We start from the raw sequence: 26,651 nt of genomic DNA, 5'->3' as shown, positions 1-26,651 counted from the left end.
AGGCAGAAAATTATATAAATAGCGTAATGCGCGTGACTGTAAATGTTTGAATGTAATGCACAATCACAATATACATCCTATTATTCCCTTATTAATTGTTCAATTTGCTACCATATGTTAGTGTCTGTGTACCAAAGATTGTAGCCAACACTCAAATACTTTTGAAGATATGGCACATTAAATATTTCCCAACATTGTATTTTCCTCAAATTTTTGAAACAGAAGCCTAACTTTACACTTATCCCATTAAAACTATCCACATTTATAATGATATCTACTGTATTAAATCTCCAGCATGTGTTCTTATTGAAAAAACATCCTCTGCCTGGTGGCAGACATACCATTTGTATGGTCAGGGCTCAAAGACAAATAGGCAAATAATTAAAAATGTGTTATTTGCGTGACGTTTATGACACAAGCAGGTATAAACAGGTGCTGTGCTTGTAATAACCACTCCAAAGCTCCTCAAACACATTGAAATATTAGGAAATAAATACAGAAGTTGCGAAAAGCATTAAAAACCATGTTATAATGGCAAAAAATGTTGATTAAAACTGCTCAAATTTACCCAGAAATAGTAGAAAAATGCACACAAAAAAAAGTTTGAAGGCAGACATTATGGTAGGTAATGTTCATAACAAAATAAAAAAAAACTTGAATACAATAAAGGGATATCAGTTTAAACATAAATGGACCGAATAGTCTCTGTGGGGCCGAAAAAAATACGTTATTTAAATTTTTTTCCGTGATAGATCACTTTCGTCACCCACATTACCCACTGGGTCGTATGCCCTATTATGACTGTATTATGCCAAGCCTTAAGGGCCGAGGTCTAATTGTCTCTTGGTTAGTTCAGGTTTCCGCAAAGTCAGTCCTTTAGGGTGTCCTGCAGGTTTAAAGGTTTCCCTGCTTCTGCACAGCTAATTTTCCTTGATTGCTGATAAACAGGCTTTTGCTGAACTGCAATGATCATAATCAGCTGTGCTAACGCAGGGAAACCTCTAAAACCTGCAGGACAGCGGCCCTTGAGGACCGACTTTGAGGATGCCTTGGTTAGATGTTTCTACTACCATTACTTAGTTTTTACATATTTTTGGGGGGAAAAATGTACAGAAAGGCAAGGCAGAGAAATTGAAGAGTAAACAAGCTAAAACTATGTGCAGAGTCGTTAGTGAGTCCATTCGCAGTGTCACGTCCAGAGTTTACTTCCTCCGGTTAACACTAAGAGGCTTTAAGTTAGCCGCCACTATTATTCAGACGCATTTCAATCTATAAGAAGACATGACAATTGATTAAGGTAGCTAGGGATAAATCTAAACCAAGCTCTGATCGCACATTGATGGAAAAAAAAAAAAGTTGATGGTGCTCTAATCCTGCCTTTGTTAAAAGCACATTGCTTGAAATACAGGGAGATTGTAAAAAAAGCAATTTATTTTTGCTATTCATCCCCTTTGAGGGGCTATAAATAAAAAAAATGTTGGGCCGACCCATGTAAATTTTGAGTTTTTTCAAAGCCCTGGATGTTTTCTATCACACTAAACTAGGAATAAGAAATACGGTGCATTTTTTTTTTTTATGGCCCACTGAAGTAAAAATAACCCCAAAAATGCCAAATGTACATGGGCTGGCGGAATGACCCACACATTAAGGTCAGTCTATAGTACTATATCTGAATCATTTGTATTTATAGTAATATACAGCAATATTTATGATGTGTAGTATTATAGTGGCAGTATATAATAGTATTTAGGATCAGTGTTCTAGTAGCCTTCTTGTTTGGTCTGTAGTAATCACCGGTGGGTAATAACTAGTTACATGGACCCAGTTACATTTACTTGTGTACATTTTAAATAAAAATGTACTTTTTGGAGTAGTTGTACTTTACTATACTTTTTCGCTTTTACTTAAGTAATAATCGTATGAGAAAAACGCTACTTTTACTTGAGTACAATTGCTGGTTACGCTACCCACCTTGAGTAACTTGAGCTATTTTGATATCAGATAAAAATATAGTAAAAAGTAGATCTCGTTGCTGGGGATTCTTTATCTTTTTCTGACATATACATTATATTCCGTTTGTTTTATAAGTATTTGTTGAAAAAAGGATTTTAATAGTGTTTCTTTTATCTTATGTTTTATTTCTTTGTACTTTTTCTATTCAATTAATTTCAGCTTATTTATATAGCGCCAATACACAACACAAGTCATCTCAAGGCACTTTACAGTTCATCAGATAATCTAATAAAATTTATTCAAACTTTTCTATCTAAGGAAAACGTGTTGATTGCATCAAATCAATGACTCAAAGGCAACCCTCACACTAAGCATGCTTGTAGTGACAATGGAGAGGAAAAACTCCCTTTTAACAGGAAGAAACCTCCAGCAGAATCAGGCTCAGTCTGAGTGGCCATCTGCTGAGGCCAACTGGGATTCAGGAGACAGAAGCAGAGATACAAAAAGCAGCTATTAAAGGCGGCCCCGTCCAGGAAACACACAGCCAGGCACACGAGCGTTGAGCCAGCTCCCATGTTGGAGGATGAAGATTGCACATCCAGCCAGTCACAGTCAGAGAAACAGGACTACACTGAAAAAAGGCAGATCTCCAACATCTATAAACAAAGATGTTGATGTCAACAGCACAGCTGATATTTCTCTCCAGGATGGTGTCACAGCCAAACAGGAACAGACCAGATGAAGTGGAATGAGGAAAAAGTCCTCCCCATGTCCTCCGGAAGTCTTACTTGTGAAATTCTAGAAACAGCTTTGATATGGGATTAAATGACAGGTCCTGATCAAAAATAACACCAAGATTTTTTGTTTTATTATCTGAGATCATTTTAATTCCATCCAAATTAAGTGACCAAGTAATCAGCTTCTTTTTTTTAAGACTCTGGTCCAAAGATTATAACTTTATCATATATTTATAACTTCTTTTTCCATTGCTTTTAAATACCAGAATTTGCAAATAATTATCCTTTTCCAAACCTTAAATCAAATGTTAAAAGCCAATAGTTAGTATTTGAGTAGCCATCTTACTAAGTACTTTTTTTACTCTTAAGTCATTTCTTGGATTTTTAATTGCATTTCTGTAATAAAATTCGAAGTATTTCTATCTAGTCTTGTGTAAAATCTTGAGTACTCTATCTGTATTATTTGTGGTAGTAATGTAGCATTATACAGCAGTATTATGGTCTGCCGGTGGGACGGTGTCTCTGTAGGTCAGTGTCGGTCTGTCTTGTTGTGCTTCCTCCTCGCGCCTTACTGCGCATGCTCCGCCCCTTCAGTCGTTAGCATAGCGGGCTAACAGCCGGAGCGTGTAATGGCGGCCTCGGTTTTACTGGGGTCTGCGGAAAGCACCGGACTCAACTTCACGGTCGGAGCCGGTGGGAATTCTCTTCAAGGAAACTCTAACGGACTGGGCCAGGCCGGTCCGGCGTCCTGGAACCGCTCCCTGGACCGGGCTCTGGAAGAAGCCTCCGTTAGCGGCTGTCTGAACCTCAGCGGCAGGAAGCTGAAGGAGTATCCCCGGAGCGCTGCCAACCACGACCTGACCGACACCGTCCGGGCTGGTAAGTGTGGTCCAAAGCAGCCAGTGGACCCCTGGAGTAGAACTGGGCTCTGATGGGTTTAGTGAAGTGGTTCGGAACGGGGTTTTAAGAGACTTAAATCGGGGGAAGGTTGAGTCCAACTTCCAGTTTCAGAGGAGGATGATGGAAAACAGAGGGCCGGTGTTGTGACAAACTCTTGAGCTCAGAGTCCTGGAGGTCTTGCTTTGTGTAAGCGATGTGAGACGTTCCTTAGATTAATGCCTGAGCACCAAACCAGGCAGCGAAGATAATCTGGGATACATTTTTATGTACTAAAAGTTTAAAATGAGTCCCTCATAAATTGACCTCCGTTAACTTCCATATGCCCAGCTGCGAGTTTCCGGTGTTTACATTGAGCACTGCTGATAAAAAAGAACCCTATAATAGTATTTATAACAGTGTAGTTATAAACCTGCTTTAGTAAACAGGGTCTCAGGCTTGTTTGACCTGTGGGTAAGGCGTGTCTGCAGGTGGGGGGGGGCGGCTGCTAAATACAGCCTCAGCTCATTTTATTCTGCAGCCTCTGTTAATGATGTTGCTCCAGATATTGTTCAGTTCATACCAGAAGCTGTAGTCATAGATGGGATAAGAAAAGGTGAAAACACACCTCTGCTGCTTTGTTTTCTTGTTTTTTTGTTTTTAACGCCTAAGACAGGCTCCGCCCCTTTGGGGATGGTGTGGTCCAGGAAACAAGCGCACCTTCAGAAAAAAAGCCAAACAAATCAATGATCAGCTGATTATCGATCGGGCCTAGCAGATGCGGTATTGTAAACATTGATTTTTTTCAAATTATGGCTGAATTACAGGTTTTATTATTTGGTTATATCAAAGAAACACAACAGACTTTGATCTTCATCAGTGCTTTCTTGTTCTACAGGCTTAAAGTGTCTAATTTTTGCTTCACCCCCAACTTTTATCCATCCATCCATTATCTGACACGCTTGTCCCAATTGGGGTTGCGAGGGGTGCTGGTGCCTATCTCCAGCAGTCAATAATAGGCGAGAGGCGAGGCACACCCTGGACAGATTGCCGGACTTTTATATGAATGATAATTAATAACTACTGTTGTTTTTGGTACCATCAGTGTCTTTGCCTTGTCCCTAGAGACAAGGCAAAGACAGTACGCTCACTCACTGAGGCTCTGATGATCCAGAAACACAAGCAGCTGGATCTTTCACTGATAGACCAGTGATCAGTTAAAGCAGGGGTCTTCAAAGTTTTCCAGGCCAAGGACCCAAAACTGATGGCGAGATGGAGCGGCGACCCCCTAATTATATATAGTAGGAAATTGTGTTATATCAAACTGGTCCTATATGCACTCTATTACATATGTGATTTAAAGTAATTTAGCCCTGGGATTATTAAAGTATTTCTGATTCCTTGTTGATGGGATAGGTGTTGTGACTGAAACGGTGTCCAGCTTGAAAGAGCGCCTGTGTGTCGCTAAATGTGTGCATTGATGACTGACAGACATCTTCTGCCTCCATTTATCTGTTTACTACAGTATGTTGAAGTCATGTTGATGTGGATTTAAAGACATTTCAATTAGTGGAGAAATATAGAGGGGAATATAAAAAAAAAGTAATCAACCAAAACTTTTACGACTCCCATGCAGTACCCCAGAGGACCCCCTAGGGGTCGTGGACCCCCTGTTGAAGACCTCCAAGTTAAAGGATTTAAAAGTTGCATCAGATATGGAACAGATTAATTCTGTAAAAATTCAGTTAAATCACAGGGCATCCAATTCTTCTGCTCCTTCAGATATAAAGAGGAGTCAGATAAAGTTCTGAGAAAAATCACATCTAAAAGTCACCACGGTAACATATGCTGAACTATCAGCTGTCTTGAAGGAAGTTCTGGTTTAGATCCTGTTTCTTCTGTAAACCAGAAATTCTGCTCTGATTCAGTACTGCTTGGTGCTTTGTTGCTTCCCTGCACGGTACCCATAATCCCCAGCTGCCGTTCCACTCATCGCCCAACCGATCCAGAGTCTCAGCTGGAGGCCCGTTTATGATCCTGGTCACAAGCAAACAGGAAATGCTCAGGGGGATCACTTCCTGTCTGAGATTTGTGGTATAATCAGGATCGCCAGTGGCTGTGCTACAGCAAGCTGAGGTTGCCGTGGTGATGACTACTTCCTGCTGCCCTCACAGCTGCTCTGACAATTATAGCCTCGGTGGGTTGGCTCTGTAGCCTGTCGCTGGTGAAGGAGCTGGCTGAGAGTGATGGCGGGAGGAGAAAATGTTTTCTGTTCTTTAAATAGTGAACTGTTGAAGAGGAGGAGGCGTCTCCTCTACACGCCTGTCTGTAAAAGGACTCTGAAACTTATCCTCCTCAAGTTGAGGTGTGTCCAAAATGTTCAAGTCATCATCATACATCCAAAAATTCAAAGAATCCACCACATGCGAAGGTGAATTCAGTATGAACACCCAGCATGCACCCATCTAGTGTCCAAATAACCATGGCAACGGTAGTTTCAGGGCGTCACAGAGAGACACACCTCAGAGAAAGCAATAACTTCTCTAAAAATAGTCTGTTGGCATTTTGTTTTCACATTGTTTGTATCAAGTCTAAGCGCTTCATGTGTTTTCATGTTGATGAAAAAAGCTTTATAATAATAATTGAACTTTATTGATCTCACATTGGAGAAATTTACCTGTGCAGTTAAAGGGGTAATAGAAAGCAAAACCGAGTTTACATTGTCATAGGTGAATAACGATAGTTCAGTGGGTTACATGGACGTACAGAGAAGTTCAAACCCCCACAGACACCTTCTTTTTCTGTAAATCTCACAATTCTAAACTTCCACCATAAAACGGGCGAATCCAAACTATGCGCCGAGTTGACGTCAATTCAGGAATGTTGCCTAATTTGGTTCTAGTCTGTACTTTTGTCACGTCCTGAAATTGACACAGACCAGCCCACTGGTTAGTGGCCCAAGAACAGGAATAGATGTAAGACACCAGTTTAGTTGTTTAGCCTACAGTTGGGTTTACTTCTACAGGAAATACAAAGCAGGCAGTTTTTCTATTGAAAATGAGCCAGAACCAGTCAGTTCCAGCCATATATATCAGCCAGTTCCAAGCTGCATGGAGAATGAGGAAAATTTTCACAGCCTTCCTAAAGATCCGAAGACTCAACAGGCATGGATAATTTTTGTCTATCAGAAGATCCTTGCAAAGTTGGATGCTCAGCTGTTTATTTGCTCTAAGCATTTTACAAAAGACAGTTTTCAAAATCTTGGATAGTTTAAAGCAGGATTTGATAAACTTCTTCATATCTATGGACCAGATTTGGGTTTCTGAAAAGGAGGACACTTTTTTAGCTGAGGACGGGCGGCTCATGGCTCTCTGGTGAGGTCCGGTCCAGTCAGCGGCCCAGCAGTCGACCCTTCTTATACCCTATATAATCTATGATGAATTCTATGACCCCTTTAACCCCTCCCCTGGGGAGCAGCAGGCTGCCATCGTGGGACACCCGGGAAGCAATCGGGGATTAAGTTTCTTGCTCAGAGATCCAGAGTAGCAGTCTGTGGGAGTGGGTTTTCGAACTCACAACCTCAGGATTTCCAAGCTCTATGCCCACTAGGCCGCCACTCCCCACTGACCAGGTATATATGCTGTTTCTATCTGATATGTCACTATTTGATGTACAGTTATACCCCTTTTCCACCGGCCGAAAAACACGTTTAAACCCGGGAACAATCGGCTTTTAATGGCAGTGGGAACAGCTCACTGACCCGTGTCCACCTCTGTCAAACAACTCAGCAAACAACCGGCCCTAAAATCACCTCGGCTCTGATCAGCATGCCAGAGCCGGGTTGACAGCCTAATTTACTTGACACCATTAAACACAACGTACAGATGATAACAGTGCACAAGCCACGTTTGTTCCAACAAGCTGAAACAACTCTGTTTACATTCGATAAACATGGAGCAGCTCTGGTCGGAGGAATTTGAAGGAACAAGAGAGCAAAACAATAAGGCACACTTATTACCCCCTGGCTTCCTTACATGTTTCCTCTCCATTGTTTACTTCCTTAATTTCTGTCGCACTGGTGACATCATCAATGCTAACCCAGCATGATGGTGTGACCAGACATGCAGCTTGCTAACAGGGGGTTAGACATAGCTTTTTTGTTGTCAGAAGGAAGGGAGCCAAACGCAGATTGTTAGCAGCTATGTTTGAGCATCTCGGTCAAGGTACCAGATCTGCTCGGGGGCCCGCCCCTTTTTATGAGGTCATCATATGGCAACCCCACTTGGACAAACTGTATTGTACCAGTTTCTTAAGAATCAGATCTCGTTTGGAGTCTCAACATATTATATTATATTTAGTATTACCTATAGTTGCTGTTATTGTACATTTAATAAGCGATCTAAAGTAGCTGAAAGTAGAAAATATTGTCAATCTTGAAGGAACTGCGTTCTCAGAGCTCTGCCATTTACCAAGGTGACAAAAAATTCTTAAGATCTGAGGGCAGGGAAGGACATGTGGAACATCTTAAAAATGACTCATAGATATTTTAGACAAAGAAAACAACAGTTATTATACTTGTAGAAAAGGAACAGTAGTTGTTGAAACAAAGTTAAAAGTAGTATAGCTTAATATGGCTAACTGATTGGGCTAAAAAGAGGCTAACCTGTTTGCTATTGAGCACAGCTAGCTACAGCGCTACCCAGCTCTCCCCGTTCGTACTATGGTCTTGCAGTTACTTTGATCACCATAAACATATTTTTTTTTTCAGTTTTGTTATTTGCTCCCGAATTGGCACACGGATGCTGTATGATATTATTATCGTTGTCTGGGCAACCGCAATGTTCTACATCATGTGGCAACATTCAGCCAATCATGTAGTGTAATGTCACTGGCATGCACAGGTCCTGAGCAGATCTGACCACCTGACCAGATATGGTACCTACACTGGTTTAACGTGGTATTTTCAGTGGGAAAGAGGCTTAAATTTTTAAAACCATTCAGGATGGAACAATGGAACACACCGAGCTCAGCCTTTAAAATCTGCTCTATGAAGGGGTCAGGCTTCACAACTGGGTGTGTATAGAGTGAATTTTGTTCCATTATTGCTCAGGTAAAGAGAACGTTTGTAAAGTTAAAGAAATTCAAATAAAATGCAATTTAGATATAAAACGTAAAACTTTTTAACAAAAGTAAAAGGTTTTGAGAAGAACTTTACTGTTTTCTCTGATTTGATTAACATTGTTTTTCATTTTAGTTTTTCAGATTTTATTTGTAAAATGTTATTTCTTAAATTGGTTTTACAGATTTTATATTTTCAAATGAGATTTTTCCCAAACGTCTTTTCTGGATGGAGTTTAATGATTTGCAATCTATTCAAATTCAAAGCCCAATTCCAACATTCACTCTGAACAAGATTGTTGCTAACATTCATGCAGACCAATAGAAATGCATTTCCGCTCCTCGGTATAGAGGAAAGCAGTAAAGAGAATGCAAACTGTAAAGCTTCATCTGAAAAGGGGTCTTTCAAATAATAAGATATCAGGGGGAAAAAAAAAAGAAAAAAATAACGTTTGAAAAAACAAATATGATTGTTTTTTTTTTGTGTGTTTTTTTTTTGGATATGAAAAAATAAAATCTGAGCAAACAAGCAAAGCTACTCTCAAAAAAAAGATGTTTTTTGTTTCTTTCTTGCTCTCTTTTTTTGTTTTTTCATTTTTTATATCATTTACAGACTGTTTTCTTTGCTGGCAACAAAAATGGAACAGATTTCACTCCATAGTTGCATGGCTATTTAACAAGGCAGATTCCTTCGCAAATGCTGCCCTTACAGCATTGTGTTCAGTCACAGTTCTGATTACATTTAGGAAAAAGGCTCCTGGCTTCACTTGGCTTTTTCTTTTGCTAATCAAAGGTAAGCCGTCATGTACGGCTGGCACGGGACGGCACAGCAATCTGTTAAAACCTGGAACTCTCACTCAGCTCCCAGGTTGAAAAGAGTCCAGCATAGTTATCAGTTCTCCCTCTCATTCCAGCACCTGGTTCAGATGATCTTATGGCGTCCTGTTTGGCTGTGTTCTGACTGCAGGGGCCAGGGGTGTGAAGCGTGTCTGCACACAGAAAACGTACAACAAACATAAGGCTAAACTCTGGACATAAAATAATGAAAATGGTGTGAATATCTGCAGGAATACCCCAGAAAACTTCACGATCCATAATAAACTAAAGAGCACTAAAACATCCCCCTTAACAATCCCTCACACTAAAGGGCTGGTTATACTCCTGCAGCAGTGTGTCGCAGTCAGCTTGACGCAGACGTTTTTGATTTATGCTCAATATTGAAGCTTGGTCTGTGCTGTGGGTGTAGATACGGCCGAGGCAATGAGGATGTGGGGGCGAGGTTAGTCTGACAATGGAGGGACATGACGGCGAAAAACAGCGGGGATCCAAGTAGGAAAAGGGTCCCAGCGTTCTCGCACAGCTCGATCGTCTAGCTGGTCAAACTTCACAAGTTGTTTTCCGCAATTTCGGTCATAAAAACAAAACAACCTGGCCTCCTGTCTGCGACACTGTCTGCGGTCAGTTACAATTTGGGCGAGGTGCAGCCGAGTGTCTGCGGAGGGGCGGGGAAATCTTTTTGTTCACTGTGACACCTACGCAGAGGACCTGGTTTCGAAGTATAAATCAGCCTTAAGCGTGCTTGTAGCCACAGTAGAGAGGAAAAACTCCCTTTTAACAGGAAGAAACCTCCAGCGGAACCGGACTCTGTGTGAGCGGCCATCTGCAGAGGCCGACTGGGGTTCAAGGAGACAGAGGCAGAGATACAAAAGAAACTGTAAAAGGCGGCCCCATCCAGAAAACACATAGCCTGGCAGACGAGCTCCGAGCCAGCCTCCATGTCAGAGGACGAAAAGAACACATCCAGTTAGTCACAGTCAGAGAAACAGGACTACACTGAAAAACAGGCCGATCTCCAACATCTATTAGCAAAGGTGTTGATGGCAGCAGCACATTTGCTGATATTTCTCTCCAGAATGGAGTCACAGCCAAACAGGAACAGATGAGCAAAGCTACTATGAGAAAAAGCAGAGAGAGCAGAACGTTAGAGATTGAACTAACAGATTCTGCAGTGAGAGAATAGAGAAAGAATGGAGCAAAAGGATAAAAAAGGGGTCCCTATGTCCTCCAGCAGTCTAAGCCTATAGCAGCATAACTATAGAGATAATTCAGGATAAACTGAGCCACTCTAACTATGAGCTTTATCAAAAAGGAAGTTTTTGAAATGTGGCTCTATTCAGTTAATATAAACTACAACAGACACAAATCCAGTGTTTTTGCATGAGTCTCAGTTTTTATGATTTTTTTTATTGATTTTATTTACACTTACGTGTAGCCCGCATCTATTATTTATGTTCCTAATAGAATCATTGGGGTCATATTTAAAGCCTTAATTTATTAAACATTACAGTGATGAACAGGTAATTGAGATCAATTCAAAGTTTGGACTTCATCCAACAAAACTGAGACGGGTACCCCTTTGTTATTTTGACTGATGTTGATATTCAAACCCGATTTCCTTCAGGTACCAGATTTTTTTGTGTCTAGTCGTTCCCATTACTGTGAGGGTGAAATCTGACCGCAGAGTGAACTGTGTCTGGCTCTAAAGTGACCTGCAGCCTCATAAGAAGGACCTCGTCACGAGCAGCAAAGCAGTTAATACGGAGAAATAGGTGTTATGTTTATTGTGTCAGCAGGTGCTGTGTGGGACACATGAATAAAAATAGAGGGAAACTCTTTATTGTGGCAGTCTAATGAGATTTGAGCGACATTTCAACCCAACAAACAGTTCGGAAGAGCAGAAACAGCCAGGATCTTAAGTAATGTAATCATATATTGATCTTCTCTCAGCTCCAAAGGCGAATCATCACATGCCTGTAGACCTCCACCTATAAAGGCCTCATTTAAGATCTTTTTTAAGGCTGATACAGATTATTTTAACATCAGTCCAACTGAACCCTGGTATGTGCTGCTGATTTTTAGGAGCTGATTATTTAGACTAATGTTGCTTTTTCTTCCTCTATTTACATGATAAATAAATTTCACACCAGTCTCGGTTTAAACAAAAGGAAACATTTATTAACAAATCAATCAGAATCAATTAATCAGAGACCACAACGCCTACAGTCAGGAACAAAATCTCTAGGTCTGAAGGGTTGTAAATGAATTTTAACAAAACAAACTGCGTCTCACATCCAGATGGTTCCTATGAGCTTCTCAATGAGTCTTGAATAACGTTTTATGTCTGTATTAGGGCTGTAAATATCGATTATTTTGCAAATCGATTCATCTGTTAATAATTTATTCGATTAATAATATTTAGACGGCAAAATGTTCCTTAATGAAGATTTTTTACTAAATCAAACAAGATGGAACTAAACTTTTCTACTTGAGACTAGGTGGAGCATACTGACGGATGAAAAAGATTTTTTTATACTGCAAAATGTTCATATTTTTGTTTACAATCTAGGTATAATTATTGCTCTAAGTGGGTTTATCTGTCAGCTAAAGGCATATATACTCCAGTTAACAATCCATTAATAAATTAGTTAACGATTATTTCAATAATCGATAAATCAAGACTAATCTGATTAATTGTTTCATTACTAGTCTGTATATTAATTGTCTCTCTACTCTGCGGTGCACTTCTACCCCCACCCCTCTCTGTTTGGCTAACTGCTGCCATTTCCTGCAATGGTGCAAAGTTGTGACAAATGCGATGAAAAAGATGAAAAACTATTTCCTGCAGTGGAGACAGGTTGCAGAAGCAAGGAGAACTAAAACTCAGGGTAGGAAAACCTGAGCAGAATTGAGAACCTTTTGTTTAGCTTATCAGGTTTTAAGCTCCCTGAGTTAAATAAATCTGGATGTCAGATGTAGATGCAGAGCTCTGCTTAAGGTTTTGCTTTGGAGTGTTTTTTTTTTTTTTTTTGGTCTAAACCAGGCTCCAGGTTCCTGATTGTTAAATTACTGATGTGTGTAATAAATGTATCTAATCTAAACTGTCTTTGTCCAGATCTGTCACGGAATCGCCTGTCGGAGCTTCCGCTGGAGGTCTGTGGCTTCGTCTCTCTGGAATATCTGAACCTGTACCAGAACTGTCTGAGGTCTCTGCCGGATCTTCTCGTAAATCTGCAAGCTTTGACCCATCTGAACCTCAGGTCTGAGTCACACAAACATGCACACCGACCGCCCACTTCTGAAAAAGGGGTTCTCACTAATCTTACGGCTTAGCCTCCATTTAGAGCAGGGGGGGATTCCAGTTCCCGAGGTCTGATTAACTGCAGCTTATACATTCAGCCTTGGTCCAGCACATCTAAATCAAATGGCTGACTTACCTCCTCAGTAGTGATTGGTCCAACAACACCGATGTGTCGGTGCCATAGAGCAAAATGCTGTATCTGTGCGCGTGTCGTTTCATGAAACTCATGTGACCGATACAGGAGTTGTTTCTTTCTGACTGACTCACTAAACTGTGTTTAAAAATGTATCAGTCAACATTATGCATCTGCTAAAAAAATCATCTTTTTTTATCATTAAAGTTATCAAGAATTTTGTAGCGTCCTAAAAGGAATAGGAACCAGCGTTGCGTTTTTTATTTTAATTTTCACATTGTGTCATCCTTTTCCTCTCAGTTATCTCTCAACTTATCTGAATTAAAGTCAATTTCAAATTGACTCTTAGTTTATTTACTGTTTTTATTGAACTTATTGTTTTAAAGTTATGATTTTAAATCCTTGTCCAAAAACATCCTCATTCACATTTTCTGCTAAATTTTCACATTATGATATATGTTTACATTATTTGTATGCTGTATCTAAAAATAGCAAAGATATTATCAATTTAAACATAGAAATGAAATAATACAACATTATTTCATACACTAACTTAAATGAAAATAATTAAACTAGGTCTTCAAATCAATTCAGTTTAGTTTGTCAAATAAGCTGCCTGTAGTGTATTTCATGGTCCAGCAGGTCTCAGTATCCTGTGAGACAGTATCAACACAGCATCAATACAGTTTGGCAATGAAATGCTTCAAGATGCCTCATGAACCCGTCACTACTCCTCAGTATGCAGTCAGTTCCTCCACAGTCCTCCCAATCATCTAATTACTTGATTCAGGTGTGTTGAACCAAAGGCACACCTAAAGGTTGCTGATTTAGAGGAACAAAAACAACCAAATAGAGACTCCATTAAATATTTAAACGGTGCACTCTAAAAATGGCTAATGCCTAAACTCACTTTTTATTAATGCCAGGCATACACTGTATTATTATTTTTTTTTTCAATCGTTGCATGCAGCCACAGCTCACACTGTACGCCAAGGCCGCAGGGTTCAAAAGTTTACAGCTCACGATGCATGTTCTCACACTGTGCGGCGCGATCTACCTGCTCACACTGTACGTCTGTAAACCACGTCGGACTCAGCTCCACAGTGAGGTGGCACTATTTGGACTTGTCTATCCGGAAGCCAAACGAGTAGAAGAGAAAAAAGTGTCGATAGCCTCCTGTTGAATATGAAGGTCACTAGAGTGAAACGCGCTCCCTTGGCAATTTGTGCAATTTTGTGCTGAAAGCCCTAAAAATAAATGTTGACGACATATTGGGATAAATTCATGGCTGAGCAAACATGGCTACTACGATCTGTCAATTTTACAGAAAGAACTCCATTTGACTCGCACCCCCGCCATGCTTCTGTGTTTTCGTCTGAGAGGAGAAGAAGAATCCTTGTTTCCACATTGAGTGATTTGCCCACAAACACGTTACGACGGCTGACTAAATTTCAAACACGTTTGATTTTCTCCCGTCCTTACGATTCCTGATCTGGAGATGTTCGCGAGCGGCTGATTGCCCCTCATTATCCCCCCCAAACACTACATGACGCACGATCAAGCTGAAAGTCTTGCCGATCGAAAAATTCTGGCACGGACTGGAAAATTGGCCCAAAAAGGCAAAACATTGTTCAGTGTACGCCCAGCTTTACAGTGTACGCCATACTATGATGCCATACGCCATACTATTATGACAGAATTTGAAAACAAACCACCTTACTCAGTTATTTAAAACCAGATGTGAGTTAGAAAGTAGAACTTGATCATTATCTGTCAGGAAATAATAAACCTGAAGAACAAAACTTCTAAGACATGGTTCACCATAACAGCAGCAATCTGTTCAGTTTAAAGGCGATAACTCTCCTGGCCAATCAGTGGTGCCCTCGCCTGCACTCTTTTTGCCAGCCTGGTGCTAGGCCCACTAATGCTAATGCTAGCACTAACCAAATCAAACATTTGACTTGTTCAGAAGAAAACTGGCAACCTCCACAAACTTCCTTTGCCTCCTTAATACGACCTAGATGCTTTAAAGGTTGAACCTTGTTTGCATTTTTTTTTGGGGTCTTGAATCTTTGGATGCGATGTCCAAGAAGAAGTCGCTTCTCACTCTAACATGGAGCCACCAAGGATCTATAAAGCTCTAATGTGACTCCAGTCTGCTTTTATCACCAGCAGTAAATAATCATATATTTAAGACCTGTCCAAATGTGTAAAAGAATTTAAAAGGAAGTAAAAAATATATTTTGTTGAAAAAGTTGAGTAACTATACAGAAACTAAAAGCAAAATTCTTTTGAATCTTTTCTTTTAAAGGTTTCAGCAAGATTTTGTTTTCTTAAAGAGTTATGATGGAAAATAAAATCAAAAGGAAGCCTAATGCTTCAGCAGAATGTAATACTCAAGAACGGATTAATCGTTTAAAACTTTGAAATGCAGAAATCGAATAAAGATGTAAAAACTCAAGATTTTTCAGTTACAATGAAACCAAGGAGAAAATAAAGGAATTAAATGGTAAAAAAAAGTTTATTGGCAGAAAAATCAGATCTCTTACCTTCACAGGGAAATATTTGGCTCTGTGCTGATCAGAAAAGATGGCCGCCTTCTGTTTAGCTCAGCGTCGTGTCGGTGTTTTAATCTGACTGTTTTAGTTTGTATTTTCCAAAGAGGATGTTTTCTACTTTGCCCCAGCGTCTCACTTCCTGTCTGATGCTGATAGTTGTAGGTGCGTCCCTAAGCGACCTCTTGGCGGTCTGCTCCGCCCCTTTCTCTTCGGCCTGTTCTGGTTCCCATGGTTACCTATGACCCATCAGGCCTGGTCTACAATCCTCCCTGGATGCGTTGGGATGTTTTCCTGTAGTGTTGTCAGCTGGACCCGACAGCAGCACTAGAACCATGACAGTGGCTCCCATACGCCTCATGCTTCGTTTACAAAGTGGCTCTCTCTATCTCATACCCCTGGCTCTGACCCATCTGGCTCTGTCTGTCTGTCCTACAGTCGGAACCAGCTGTCCGTCCTCCCAGCTGTCGTCTGTAGCCTCCCCCTAAAGGTTCTGATCGCCTCCAATAACAAACTTGTGTCTCTGCCAGAGGAATTGGGCCAGCTGAGACACCTCACTGAGCTGGTGAGTCTCTTTACCAGCTGATCCGACCCGTTATTTATCAGAACCCTCCATTGGTTCCTGATCACTTTTCTGTTCCGGCAGGATGTGAGCTGTAACGAAATCCGGACGTTACCATCCCAAATAGGTCAGCTGGAGGCTCTGAGAGACCTGAACATCAGGAGGAACCACCTGGTCCGACTTCCTTCAGGTAAACCCCGCAGGCTTTGGTTCTGCTCCTGACAGAAGCGGGTTTTTAGGTCCAGATAAGAACTGTGACTGTTTTCAGAGCTGGCAGAGCTTCCTCTGGTGCGCCTCGACTTCTCCTGCAACAAAGTGACCTCCATCCCTGTCTGTTACCGCGGCCTCTCTCACCTGCAGGCCATCGTCCTGGACAACAATCCACTGCAGAGCCCACCTGCACAGGTACTCAGGAAGTGACATCAGAGCTGCAGCTTGGCGTCCCCAAATCTAACTTTAATGCTCTGCTGTCCTGCCTGCAGATATGTATCAAAGGGAAGGTCCACATCTTTAAGTATCTGAACCTGGAAGCCAGCAAGAGCACGCCGGAGCTGCCCGAGTACGACAGACGACCTCTGACCTCCTGGTCTGACCCCACACACACACAAACCAACGCTCACATTTCCACCCTTCAGAGTAAAGGCTCAGAGTGACTGACTGCAGCTTTGTTTCACTAGTGTTGATGAGGCGTATCAAGGGCGACCGTATGGAGCGCTCGACTCGGGCTTCAATAGCGTCGACAGCGGAGACAAGCGGTGGCTGGGCAACGAGGTGAGCGGCACGCTGACCTCTGGGTTCTTCCTCCAGCAGGGAGCCTAGCTCCTGGTTCACTTCAGTTACTGATTGTCTGTAAAAACTTGTTTAGAAATAACTTAAAATTCATGAAAACAAAGTGTGTTTCAGCTTAATTTAAACAGGCGAATAAGACTATTTATGGAACTTAAAAAAAAATAGATGTTTTGCTATCATCTTATTCTATCGTCTAATTTTCCTTATCTGCTCTAATTAAAGGGAAATGCACTTATTTCAATACAATAATTAGTTTTTTAAGGTTTCGTGTTCAATTCTTTTTCTGAAATGATAGAAACGTTACTAAGATATCAGATGAAATCAGCCACAAGCTTGGGTCTGGATCCATGCTCCTCCCTCCTACAAGAACCTTTCTTGCTCTGTTTCAGGTTTCAGAGGAGCTGTCGGAGCCGGCGGTCAGAGATCACAGACGCTCTGGACCAGGAGGAGCTGTGCTGCCCAACGGGACACGTACGACTCAAACGTCTGACCGCCGTTCTCCCGGTGTTCCGCTGTCGTTCTCATGTTCTCTGTCCACAGCAGATGGGGAGATGGAGCAGATCGACTTCATAGACAGCTACGTGGAGGAGGAGGAGGATGGGAAGGCTCGAGGTGACAGAAGCAGCCTCAGCTCTCAGTTCATGGCCTACATCGAGAGACGCATCACCAGAGAGGTGAGCCCCCCCCCACTGCTGCTGGACGCTTTAATTCAAGTTTAAATTGACGTCATGTTGGTTCAGACAGATGCTGCTGATGCCCAGAGACTTTAAAAAGCTGCATCGTGTTTTTGAAAGGCTGTCTCCCTGTCTGTATTTCCAGGGTTCTCCAGTGAAGAACAGCTTGGCCCGGGCCGATGACATGAGGCGACACAGCAGGTTAGATAAACCACCCAATCAAACCCGCTCCCACCTAGATCTCCTCACTTTGTGTCTCACTTCCTGTCTGTTTCCGTGTCTCTCACAGAAACATGGCCGACAGCGCCTCGCCGTCTCCCACCTCCCACAGTCAGGTAAGACGCTCGAGCGTCTGGCAGAAATCCTCTAAAACAAAACTGCCTCTTCAGGTCTGACACGCACACCTGTGTGCTTTTAGAGAGGAGCCTCTGGTTCTGCTTCTGGAGGCGTTGAGAGGATAAGGAGGGAAGCTCAGCTCGCCGCTCTGAGGTACGACGAAGAGAGGCAGAGGAATCGTTCTCTCCAGAGAGATGGAGCCACCAACTATGCCAAGGTAAACAGTTGAACCAGTTAAGCATGGAGAATCTGGTCTGAACCATTTTAATCTGAGGTTGCATCTCTCTTCTTGTTTTCCCGCAGAAATCGACCCAGAGTCCATCAAAGTCCGGTCCAGAGGCTGAGGTGAGTCCGTCCTCGCCATTCTGAACAACACATGAACACACCCTCTGTTTCCTTCACCCTCCTCTTCTTTCGTTTGATCCGACGCCGCAGAACAGTAGTCCCGCCCCTGTGTTTAGGCCACACCCCTTTATGTTTCTGTTGATGTTTGTGTGTCTGCTGTTCGTTGTCAGAACGTCTACCCCTCCAGACGCTCCACGCACACAGATGACTCCGCCCTCATCATGGTAAGATCGAGATGCCATGCCCCTAAAATGAAGCTTGCATCTCATTACCGGTTTCCAAAATAAAAGCATGTGAAGGAAGCACTGATCAGAGCATGTGAGATCACCGTTCCCTCTGTGCAGCATGAGGTCAACTGAAGCTGGCCTGATGGCTTCAGAGGTGGAAGGAGACTTTTTCCTTCCACTTAGTCTTCCTGTTTTCATCAGTTTCTTCTGAATCCGGTCGGTCTTTCCGTGCATGTTGGACCATAAGACGGCGGCAGCTTGCGGTTTGGTTCTTTCAGATCCCGATTCTGCATGAAGCTTTAGGGACCGCTGCGTGTAAACCAGCTGGTATCTCTTCTCTACGGGTTCCGTCTCTCAGCTGTTTGTCCAGATCCTTAAATCTGTTGGTTCTGTGTCTCACAGCAGAGGGAGATGAGTGAAAATGGTGTGTTTTAGAGAATCTAAACACAGACTTTCACTTCCATTTAGTTGGAATGTAAAACTGTACTGTTGTTTCCCAGCAGGGGGAGGACAGAGCCACCCTGTCTCCTACAGGTAAGACCACCAACAAAGCCTGACATCCACTCTCCGCTCACTTCGACACCTTTTTACTCTGAGCCTTTTCTCTTCTCTCAGCCAATCAGTCACCATCATATCAAAACTTGGGGGGCGGAGCCTCCAGTCAGACAGGCAGCGTTCGTCCTGAGAGCTTCCTGTATCGCCTTGGACAAAGAGACGAGAAAAGAAGAGGTGTGTGTTTTCCTGCTTTATTCTACCTCTTAGCTCTGGAGGATGTGACCTTTCCCTCTCCATCCTGCAGGGGACCCAGCTGTTGCTCCTTCTCAGACCAAGCAGGAGGCTCCTGCGGCTCCTCCTTTGGTGGGAGAAGATGCGGAGCTGGTGGAGCAGCTCAGGAAGGTACGTAGCTTTTTTTGCTCCACCTTTGTAGGAGCTGCTCTGCGCCTGCTTTCTTCACCTTCTTCATCTTCCTGCCCAGAACATTGAGTCCCGACTGAAGGTGGCGCTGCCCAGCGACCTGGGAGCCGCTCTGACGGACGGCGTGGTGCTGTGCCACCTTGCCAATCACGTGAGGCCGCGCTCCGTCCCCAGCATCCACGTCCCTTCCCCCGCTGTGGTGAGTGCCTCTGACCGGTCTTAAGCCATCGAGTGTGCTGACCCCTCGCTGACCTTTGTCTCTGCACCCCTGCAGCCTAAACTCACCATGGCCAAGTGTCGCCGCAATGTTGAGAACTTCCTGGAGGCGTGTCGCAGGATCGGAGTCCCGCAGGTAAACAACACACCTGAGAGACGGAGCAGGGGTTTGAAAGGCTGAATCCAGATGAGCTGACAGACTGAATGCTTCGCCAGATCAGAACTAGAAAGAAATGATTTCTGAGACGTTTCCTCGTGCCTGATGGAGCTGGCAGAGAAGTAACCACCATCAGAATGATCAGAGCTGCTAAAATAGGAAAACAGGCTGCTGGCTAACTTTAAACACCAATAAGACTTTAAATCTTTAAAAGGAAAATCATATTTTAACAAGTTTTCTTTGTGCTTCCTGCAGTGTGATGGGGAATGTGTCTGAACTGATTCTCAGATTAATCATAGAGCATCTTCAATAGACTCAACATAGTTTGAAAATCTGTAGCAACAAAGCGACAGGAAATTAAATCAAGTAGATTTAAACAGCCTCAGCTTTAAGTAAAGACTAAGTAAATGATACAAATACAAAATAATCAAATCTTTGATTAAAATAGATTTGATTTATTAATAATGTTGAATAAATTAGTCATTTTTCTGTGAATATTGATTTACTTTTATTACCTATCTGTAGAAAAATAATTCTTTTTTTGTCAAATTAATTTATTAAACTTTGTCTAAACTAAATACTTTAAACAAAATATCTCAATAATATTCTACATTTTCTGGGTAAATTTGATGTGATTTTTATAAATAAATAATTTTTTTTCTGTTCAGACGTCTGGATTCAGTCTGAAACCACCTGATGATGAAGCTTCTTCTTCTCCTCCTTCTAAAGTAACAGCTGTACCTCCTCTCTTCATCTTCCTGCCTTCCTTTTTCTCTCCGTCCTCATTTTTCACCGTGTCCATCACTTCCACACACACTCAGGACCGTCTCTGCTCGGTGGAGGAGGTTCTGGAAGGGAAGGGGGGTGGGCTTTATGGGACACTACAGGCACTACTCTCATTGGCCCCGCCCACTCTAAGCGCCTCCCTTCAGGTTCAGATGGCCGGCTTCGCCCTCTTTTACCTGTCCATCATGTCGGCCCTCTGTGCCATCTACGTTCACCTGGCGCCGCACGCCTAGATCTGACTGGACCAGAACCGCAGTAACGAAGCCCAGTTGTTTGCACGTAGGAACAGAAGTTCTCTAGTTAAACCGTCTGAGAAGGGTCAGCCCTGCTGTTGCCTCTGTAACCTCGCTGCTCCATCGTTAGGAGCAGCTGCTGGTTTTTACCTAAATGATCCTGTTAGCCCTCAGGAGAAGGTAGAACTTGTTGGCCCGTCTGTTTCCACATCCTGCCAGTTGAAGCTCCGCCCCCTCTGTGCCTTATGTCCACCTGCCTGTCTGAGTGTTTTCTACTGTTCTTACTGTGTGTGAAGTGGATCAGAACCTTTCGTCCTCTCTTACAGTCAGACTGTACTAAATCCGTGAACGTTGCTAGAATCAGAACTCTGCTGCTTGAATTGGACACCAAGTCTTTGCTAATGTCCTCTTTGCTGCTCACCGTTGGTTCTGCTAAGAGCCTTCCATTACCGAGCAGTGGATAAAAACCCAGAACGCTCCGGTGATCAGAACTTTTTGTTCTAGTAATGAGTTTCCCTGGTCCATTCCACTGGAACCGTTACTTTCACAGACTTCTTCCTGATGATCATGTTGTGTTGCTGCTGTAAACTCGGAAGATGAGATTAAAGGTCAGCGGAACCATCAGTGGCTGATGTCGGCACCATTGCTCACACTTCAGCTGAACCCAACACCAAAGAGCTCCGGTTCCTCTAATATCCAGATTTAGTTTCAGGGAACTAAATCTGGATATTAGTTCCCTGATGAAGAATGGTGATGTTTGAATGAGGCTCTGCACCTCAGCTTGGTCCTGCTTTTGGACGAGTTATTTTTTCTCCAAGTTTCTCTAAATAAAGTTGAAAAACAAATGAATCCTGTTTGTTTGTTACTTGAACATTTCACCTTCTCAGAGTGTCTTGAAAGTGTTGCCTGAGCGACCAGAAATATTTCTGAACATCCCAACCTTCCTTCTTTTAAGCTACAGAAACATGTGCTCCATCAGCCAGCTGACTGGCAGTGCTCAGAAGCAGGTGTGGGTTTATGCATCACACAGAAGGGATGTCCTTCATTGATTCCAATATCCAGAGACCAGCAAGCTGCTCATGCTTGTGTTCAGATGAAACTACAACTCCCATCAGCCCCTGGAACTGCATTATTGGCAGAAGCCTCTATTTTTCATCTCTAACTGCTTCCCCTTCCTGCATTACTTTTTTTAAACCTTTTGTTTTACCCCTCCTCGCTTCTTATCCTTGTGTTGTCATGGTTACAGTTATTTTGCTCTTTTGTTTGATTTGCCATCGTTTGACCCATCTTTCTGTTGACCCCCGCCCCTCGCTGTGTCTTCTTCTGTGGTGTTTTTCTGTGCAGAGTAAGTTGTGTCTTCCTCTTCACATTCTGGAGGAACGAGGGCTCCCTCAGGTGGCCGGGACAGTCAGTGCACTGCTGGACCTGGCTCCGCCCCGACAGTCCGTCTCCTCGACGACAACGCCGCCCGGAACCTCCGTCATGATTTAGCCCCCCCACCCCGCTGCAGCTGCACGCGCTCAGTCAGCCTCCTGTAACGGCAGCCGCCATATTCCACTGAGCAGAAAAAAACACAGCGCTGTCAAACGTACACGAGTCACCTGGACAGGCTCAGCCTCGGAAGCTGTGTGACGTATGGAAGCCCATCAGAACCAGGAGTTGTAGTTAGAAACCTGAACGCTGTTTGGTTGAACTGAGTGAGTCGGTGTGAAGAGCAGGTTTTACTGCTAGAACTGGAGGAGAAATACTTCAAACAGGAAATCATTTGAACTCTGAAAAGTTTAACTATTGGTTGGAACAAATCCAACTCAGGCAGAGAGTTTTTTACCTTTTTGTTCTTGTGGAACATCTGATCTTTTTGTTTTTTTGTGGAAATATATTTTATTAAGTGAGAGAAAATTTTATTTTAAAAATTTTCTCTCAATCCTTTGAATTAATCTAAACCACAAACAAATTAAACTTAAAAAATAAGTTTTAAAAACCACTCATTGTTGTGTGAAAGATACATTTTACACTAATTTACCATGGTTTTGCTTTAGCTTATGTTACACAGGTAAGCTTTCTGCAGAAATGGGCTTCCATACCGTTTCCATACAGACTTCCAGCAGGTGAGTGTTTTAGTCTGGATGTTGTGAGGCGTTCCCACTGATCCCAGTACACAGGAGTCAAACGGGCTGTCTTACTGGTGCAGGACTAATGGCAGGACGGGATCTGATGGAGACCTAAACAGAGCTGAGCGCACACGGTCACTGAAGCAGTTTATTTGTCCTTAGAATGAGTCATTCGACAAATCTCCAAAGAGAAAATCTAAGTTTAAACACAGAAAGCTTATCGATAAGTCCACACATCATGAATTCATGTAAATTTTTTCTCTTTCAGACTAAAGATTTCAGCTTTTTTTAGGTCAGTTTCAGGGATCATTTCTTTTGCCCTGGCCAAAACAGGCTAAAAATCTCACCTGTTTAAATTAGATTCCAATATTTTTGTTATTTAAACAGAATTTCTGTAAAACTTCACTTTGGAGGTAAAGTTTACCCAGTCATGCACAGGTAAACATGACAAGTAAAATTTACCTCAAAATCTAAAACCTTGAATAAAGTTAAAGACCCCCCCCCCCACATATTATGTTTTGTAATTGTTTAACCTACTTCTGTTTCCTGTTGCGTTCCTGGACCTTAAAATGTCCGTATGGATTCAGACCTGACTCCCTCACATGGAGTCAGGTTTCTTTTTCATTCGTCTCATTGCATCCTCAAATATATCGACCAGCTTCATTTACTCGATGTTTTCACTTCAAACTTCCAAAAGATATTAACTGTCACTGCTTCAGTTTTAGTGCATTGGTATAAGTTAACTTGTACTGATTAATTAATTAAAAAAATAAGAGAAATATACTTTATTTTTCCATAGCAAGGAAATCAGGTGTAATAAGCAGGGAAGTGAAAGGCAAAGGGAAGCATTTGGATACTCACGAAGGTAAGAACTGTACAGTAAGGGCAGATTTATAACACAAAAAGGTTTAATAATTATGTAACTTATTAAAAAACAATTTACACTTCTACATTTATATGAGTGTAAATAAGTAGCTACAGTAAGTAGCTAGATATATACAGTAAATAAAAACACAGTTTTTTTGGCAGCGACACCGGTTATGATGTCTAATAGCTACTGGGAGTAAGGATCTGTGATAAAGTTCTTTTGTGCACCCTGGATGCAAACATGTAAACTGGTTAAATTAAAACTTTTATAATCTTGAACAATGCTAAACTGTGACACAGTTTTTTAAAGAAAATATTTAAAATAGACCCTAATTCTAATAATCTTGACTGCCGCTGCAAAGAAAAAGTATGTTTAAATATTATTAACTTTGTTTTCTGCTAGCATACATTTATAGCATTAGTTACCATTACCAGAGATTTTTGAACTTATGGATGTTGGGTGGTTTAAAACCAAAATATAGTAACCCAAAAACTTTGACTGAACATGCCAAGGCGGTCAGTGATAGTTCAGGAAGGGCGTCCAGCATAAAAACTTCGCCATGGCGGCCAGTTACACCAACTCGCCATGGCGAATCCCAGCTAAGGCAGCGGTCGATAGGAGGAAAACAAACTAGATGTAGATAAAATTGGGAACCAAGCTGCTCCAAATTATACAAACGAGCGTTACACCTGTCAGGGATAGTTAAATGCTAGCGTTATGTCAAAGAAAAAAAAGAAAAAGAAAGTGATAATAAACAGAAACTTGACTCAAACTATCATGCAGTCTTTGTTTGATACTAACGAGCTTCATGTAGCAAGTGGAAACGAGTATATCACTCAGTATATTACACTACGCCAGAAAAGTAGATTTCTACACCTTGCCTGTTGAGGAAATTTCAGCAAACATAACTAGCTGTGGTTAAATACCCAGAGCACCGAGCTGAGTGTGACACAACGTTTAATGGTGGAGCAGGAAATGGCTCCATGTCTGACGTCTCCATCAGATCCAAACACCTTTACCAACACCTGTGGTCTGTATTCTTGGGGCCAAAGGAGCGATTTATATCATGGTATATGCTTGTTTCATTCAGCTGGTTCGGTTTCCTGTTGTCCTGATGGGTTTAGTGGTCGGACTTGCCTCACTTGAGGCTGACGATTACAAGAGCAGTGTCAGGCAACCTCTGTTGCATGCTGGGACTTTTTCATGTAAATATATATAAATATACATATACATGTGTAGATATATTGTGTATTTGAAGCTGAAACCTGTCTGTTGCCATGACGACACTGCCGGTTGTAGGTCACTGTGGGTTTGCTGTAGCAGTTGGTCCTGCTCTGAGCACACTACGTTTATTTATGGAGCTCATTTAACACAGGAACACAATGACAGGAAGCAGCTTAATTTAAACATGTTTACTGAGGCCACATGCTGCGTTTAGGCACGGTGGGACATCACTAAACACTAATCTAAAAAAACACTTTCAATTTGCTCATGTTTTGAAACCTGTAGCTTCCTGAGTTTTGGCTCTGTTTAAGAAACACATGGATCACAGTGCTTTTGCTGATTGACCTGCTGCTTCACACACATCATCTTCATTCAAGGTGTGACAAGAAGAGTGTCCTGGTGCCTCCTGTGTGGTTGTGAACGCGTCAGAACACTGAACCTCAAGTTCTAAAGTTAACTGATGAAAATATTGATCTGATCTGCAGTCACATCTTCTGTCAGGTGAAGCTTGAAGCTGATGTTGCCTCTGCCTTTAACGTAGAAAGTGGAACATTAGGTTAGTAAAAACACCTGCCAGACTGAACTCAGGGCTTTTTACAGAAGCTCAGTTCTTCAGGGGACAAGTGGGCCTGTGTGACAGGTGACTGGGTGTTAAAGAGACTTTGGAGTCAAGGTTTCTGTCCTGCAGCAGTGACGGGTCATGTGACAGTCTCACTGTTTTTAAAGGACATTCCACTTTTTCTAAAGGACAAACGTGTTTTTACTTTTTTCTGTACAAAAGATGGAACTGACTGTTTGAAGAGTAAACATAAAATAAATATTTTAATGTGAGTTTTCTCTTCTTTTGTGTTTGTTATTTTAATTGTTAGAATAAAGTGTGTACTTTCATTTTATTTGTCAGAGCTTAAAACATTTCAGCACAGACCAATCTGCTCACAGCTAACTGAAAAGGGTTAATGCTCAAAGCAAAATAACTTATTACCATGAACAATAATTACTCCAAGTTCTTTTTAAAGTTCACTGCTTCTAAGTTTTGGATTTCAGAATAAACCAGGGCTTATTCTCATGATATGAGCAGGCAAAAATGTCTTTAATAGCCAGCATAATGTTGGCAGTATTATGCTGCGGGACCATTTTCCTTCTCATATTTTGTATTATTACACAGAAAAAATATGGACCATCAAAATCAGCAGCTAAATAGTTGAAACTTTGACACAGGATGACGCCCCAACAGGGAGAGGATCCCAAACACAGATCCAGACTGGTTTCTGAATTGATGCAGGGTCATTTTAAGCTGTTCGGACAAGGCAAGAAAAGAAATCTATTTTTTCAAAATGAACCTTACCAACTCTTCCAGAAAGATTTGCAAAATGTGTGTAAAGAAAATCAATCGCTAGAGAAAAACATGGTTGAAATGCAATCTGCTTAGAGAAATTCTACTAAATATATGTGAGGGTTTAAGGTATCTAGATGACTGCCTGTAGAGATGCTTGATATAGGAACAAAGCTTTTGTTAATATTTCAATAAGTTTGACAGTAACTTAGTTAATTCAGCACACTGTGTACAAGGTGGAGGAATTTGTTTGGCACCAGTCATACATGACATAATTGAGTATGCTTTGCTAGAAAATGATACAATTCAAACTGTTATTTAAAAAAATCCCAAAATGTATTATATAAATAACGTAACTTATACAC

The 26,651-nt window shown here is 41.8% G+C and overlaps 1 protein-coding gene across 6 annotated transcripts; it reads left to right on the top strand.

The window, feature by feature from the left end:
* Window positions 1-3,262: 3,262 nt before the first annotated feature.
* lrch3 (leucine-rich repeats and calponin homology (CH) domain containing 3) lies at window positions 3,263-22,649 on the top strand. 6 transcript variants are annotated; one of them, XM_038308499.1, is made up of 20 exons: window positions 3,263-3,569; window positions 12,637-12,781; window positions 15,949-16,075; window positions 16,157-16,262; window positions 16,341-16,477; window positions 16,555-16,658; window positions 16,750-16,843; window positions 17,251-17,332; window positions 17,402-17,535; window positions 17,681-17,736; window positions 17,825-17,870; window positions 17,954-18,088; window positions 18,175-18,216; window positions 18,387-18,440; window positions 18,947-18,977; window positions 19,059-19,172; window positions 19,243-19,340; window positions 19,420-19,557; window positions 19,633-19,710; window positions 20,553-21,461. In XM_038308499.1, exons 1-20 carry the CDS (start codon window positions 3,320-3,322, stop codon window positions 20,748-20,750), a joined length of 2,169 nt encoding a protein of 722 aa, XP_038164427.1. In that variant the 5' UTR covers window positions 3,263-3,319; the 3' UTR covers window positions 20,751-21,461. The 6 variants fall into 6 exon arrangements, with proteins under 6 accessions (XP_038164427.1, XP_038164431.1, XP_038164430.1 ...); XM_038308498.1 differs by having other exon boundaries at window positions 3,264-3,569; window positions 17,405-17,535; window positions 18,944-18,977; XM_038308497.1 differs by having other exon boundaries at window positions 3,264-3,569; window positions 18,944-18,977.
* Window positions 22,650-26,651: the final 4,002 nt, after the last annotated feature.

Source organism: Cyprinodon tularosa, unplaced genomic scaffold (assembly GCF_016077235.1).
Source record: "Cyprinodon tularosa strain WSP-4 unplaced genomic scaffold, ASM1607723v1 ctg639, whole genome shotgun sequence".
Lineage (NCBI taxonomy): Eukaryota > Metazoa > Chordata > Actinopteri > Cyprinodontiformes > Cyprinodontidae > Cyprinodon > Cyprinodon tularosa.
The sequence above is the reverse complement of the archived record's forward strand: the minus strand, read 5'-3'. Positions and strand labels throughout refer to the sequence as shown.

Coding starts and splice junctions, on each gene's coding strand:
- lrch3 (XM_038308497.1), top strand. CDS start 3,320: ATGGCGGCCTCGGTTTTACTGGGGTCTGCGGAAAGCACCGGACTCAAC. Junction 3,570..12,636: donor GACCGACACCGTCCGGGCTG/GTAAGTGTGGTC, acceptor GTCTTTGTCCAG/ATCTGTCACGGAATCGCCTG. Junction 16,659..16,749: donor AGACGACCTCTGACCTCCTG/GTCTGACCCCAC, acceptor TTGTTTCACTAG/TGTTGATGAGGCGTATCAAG.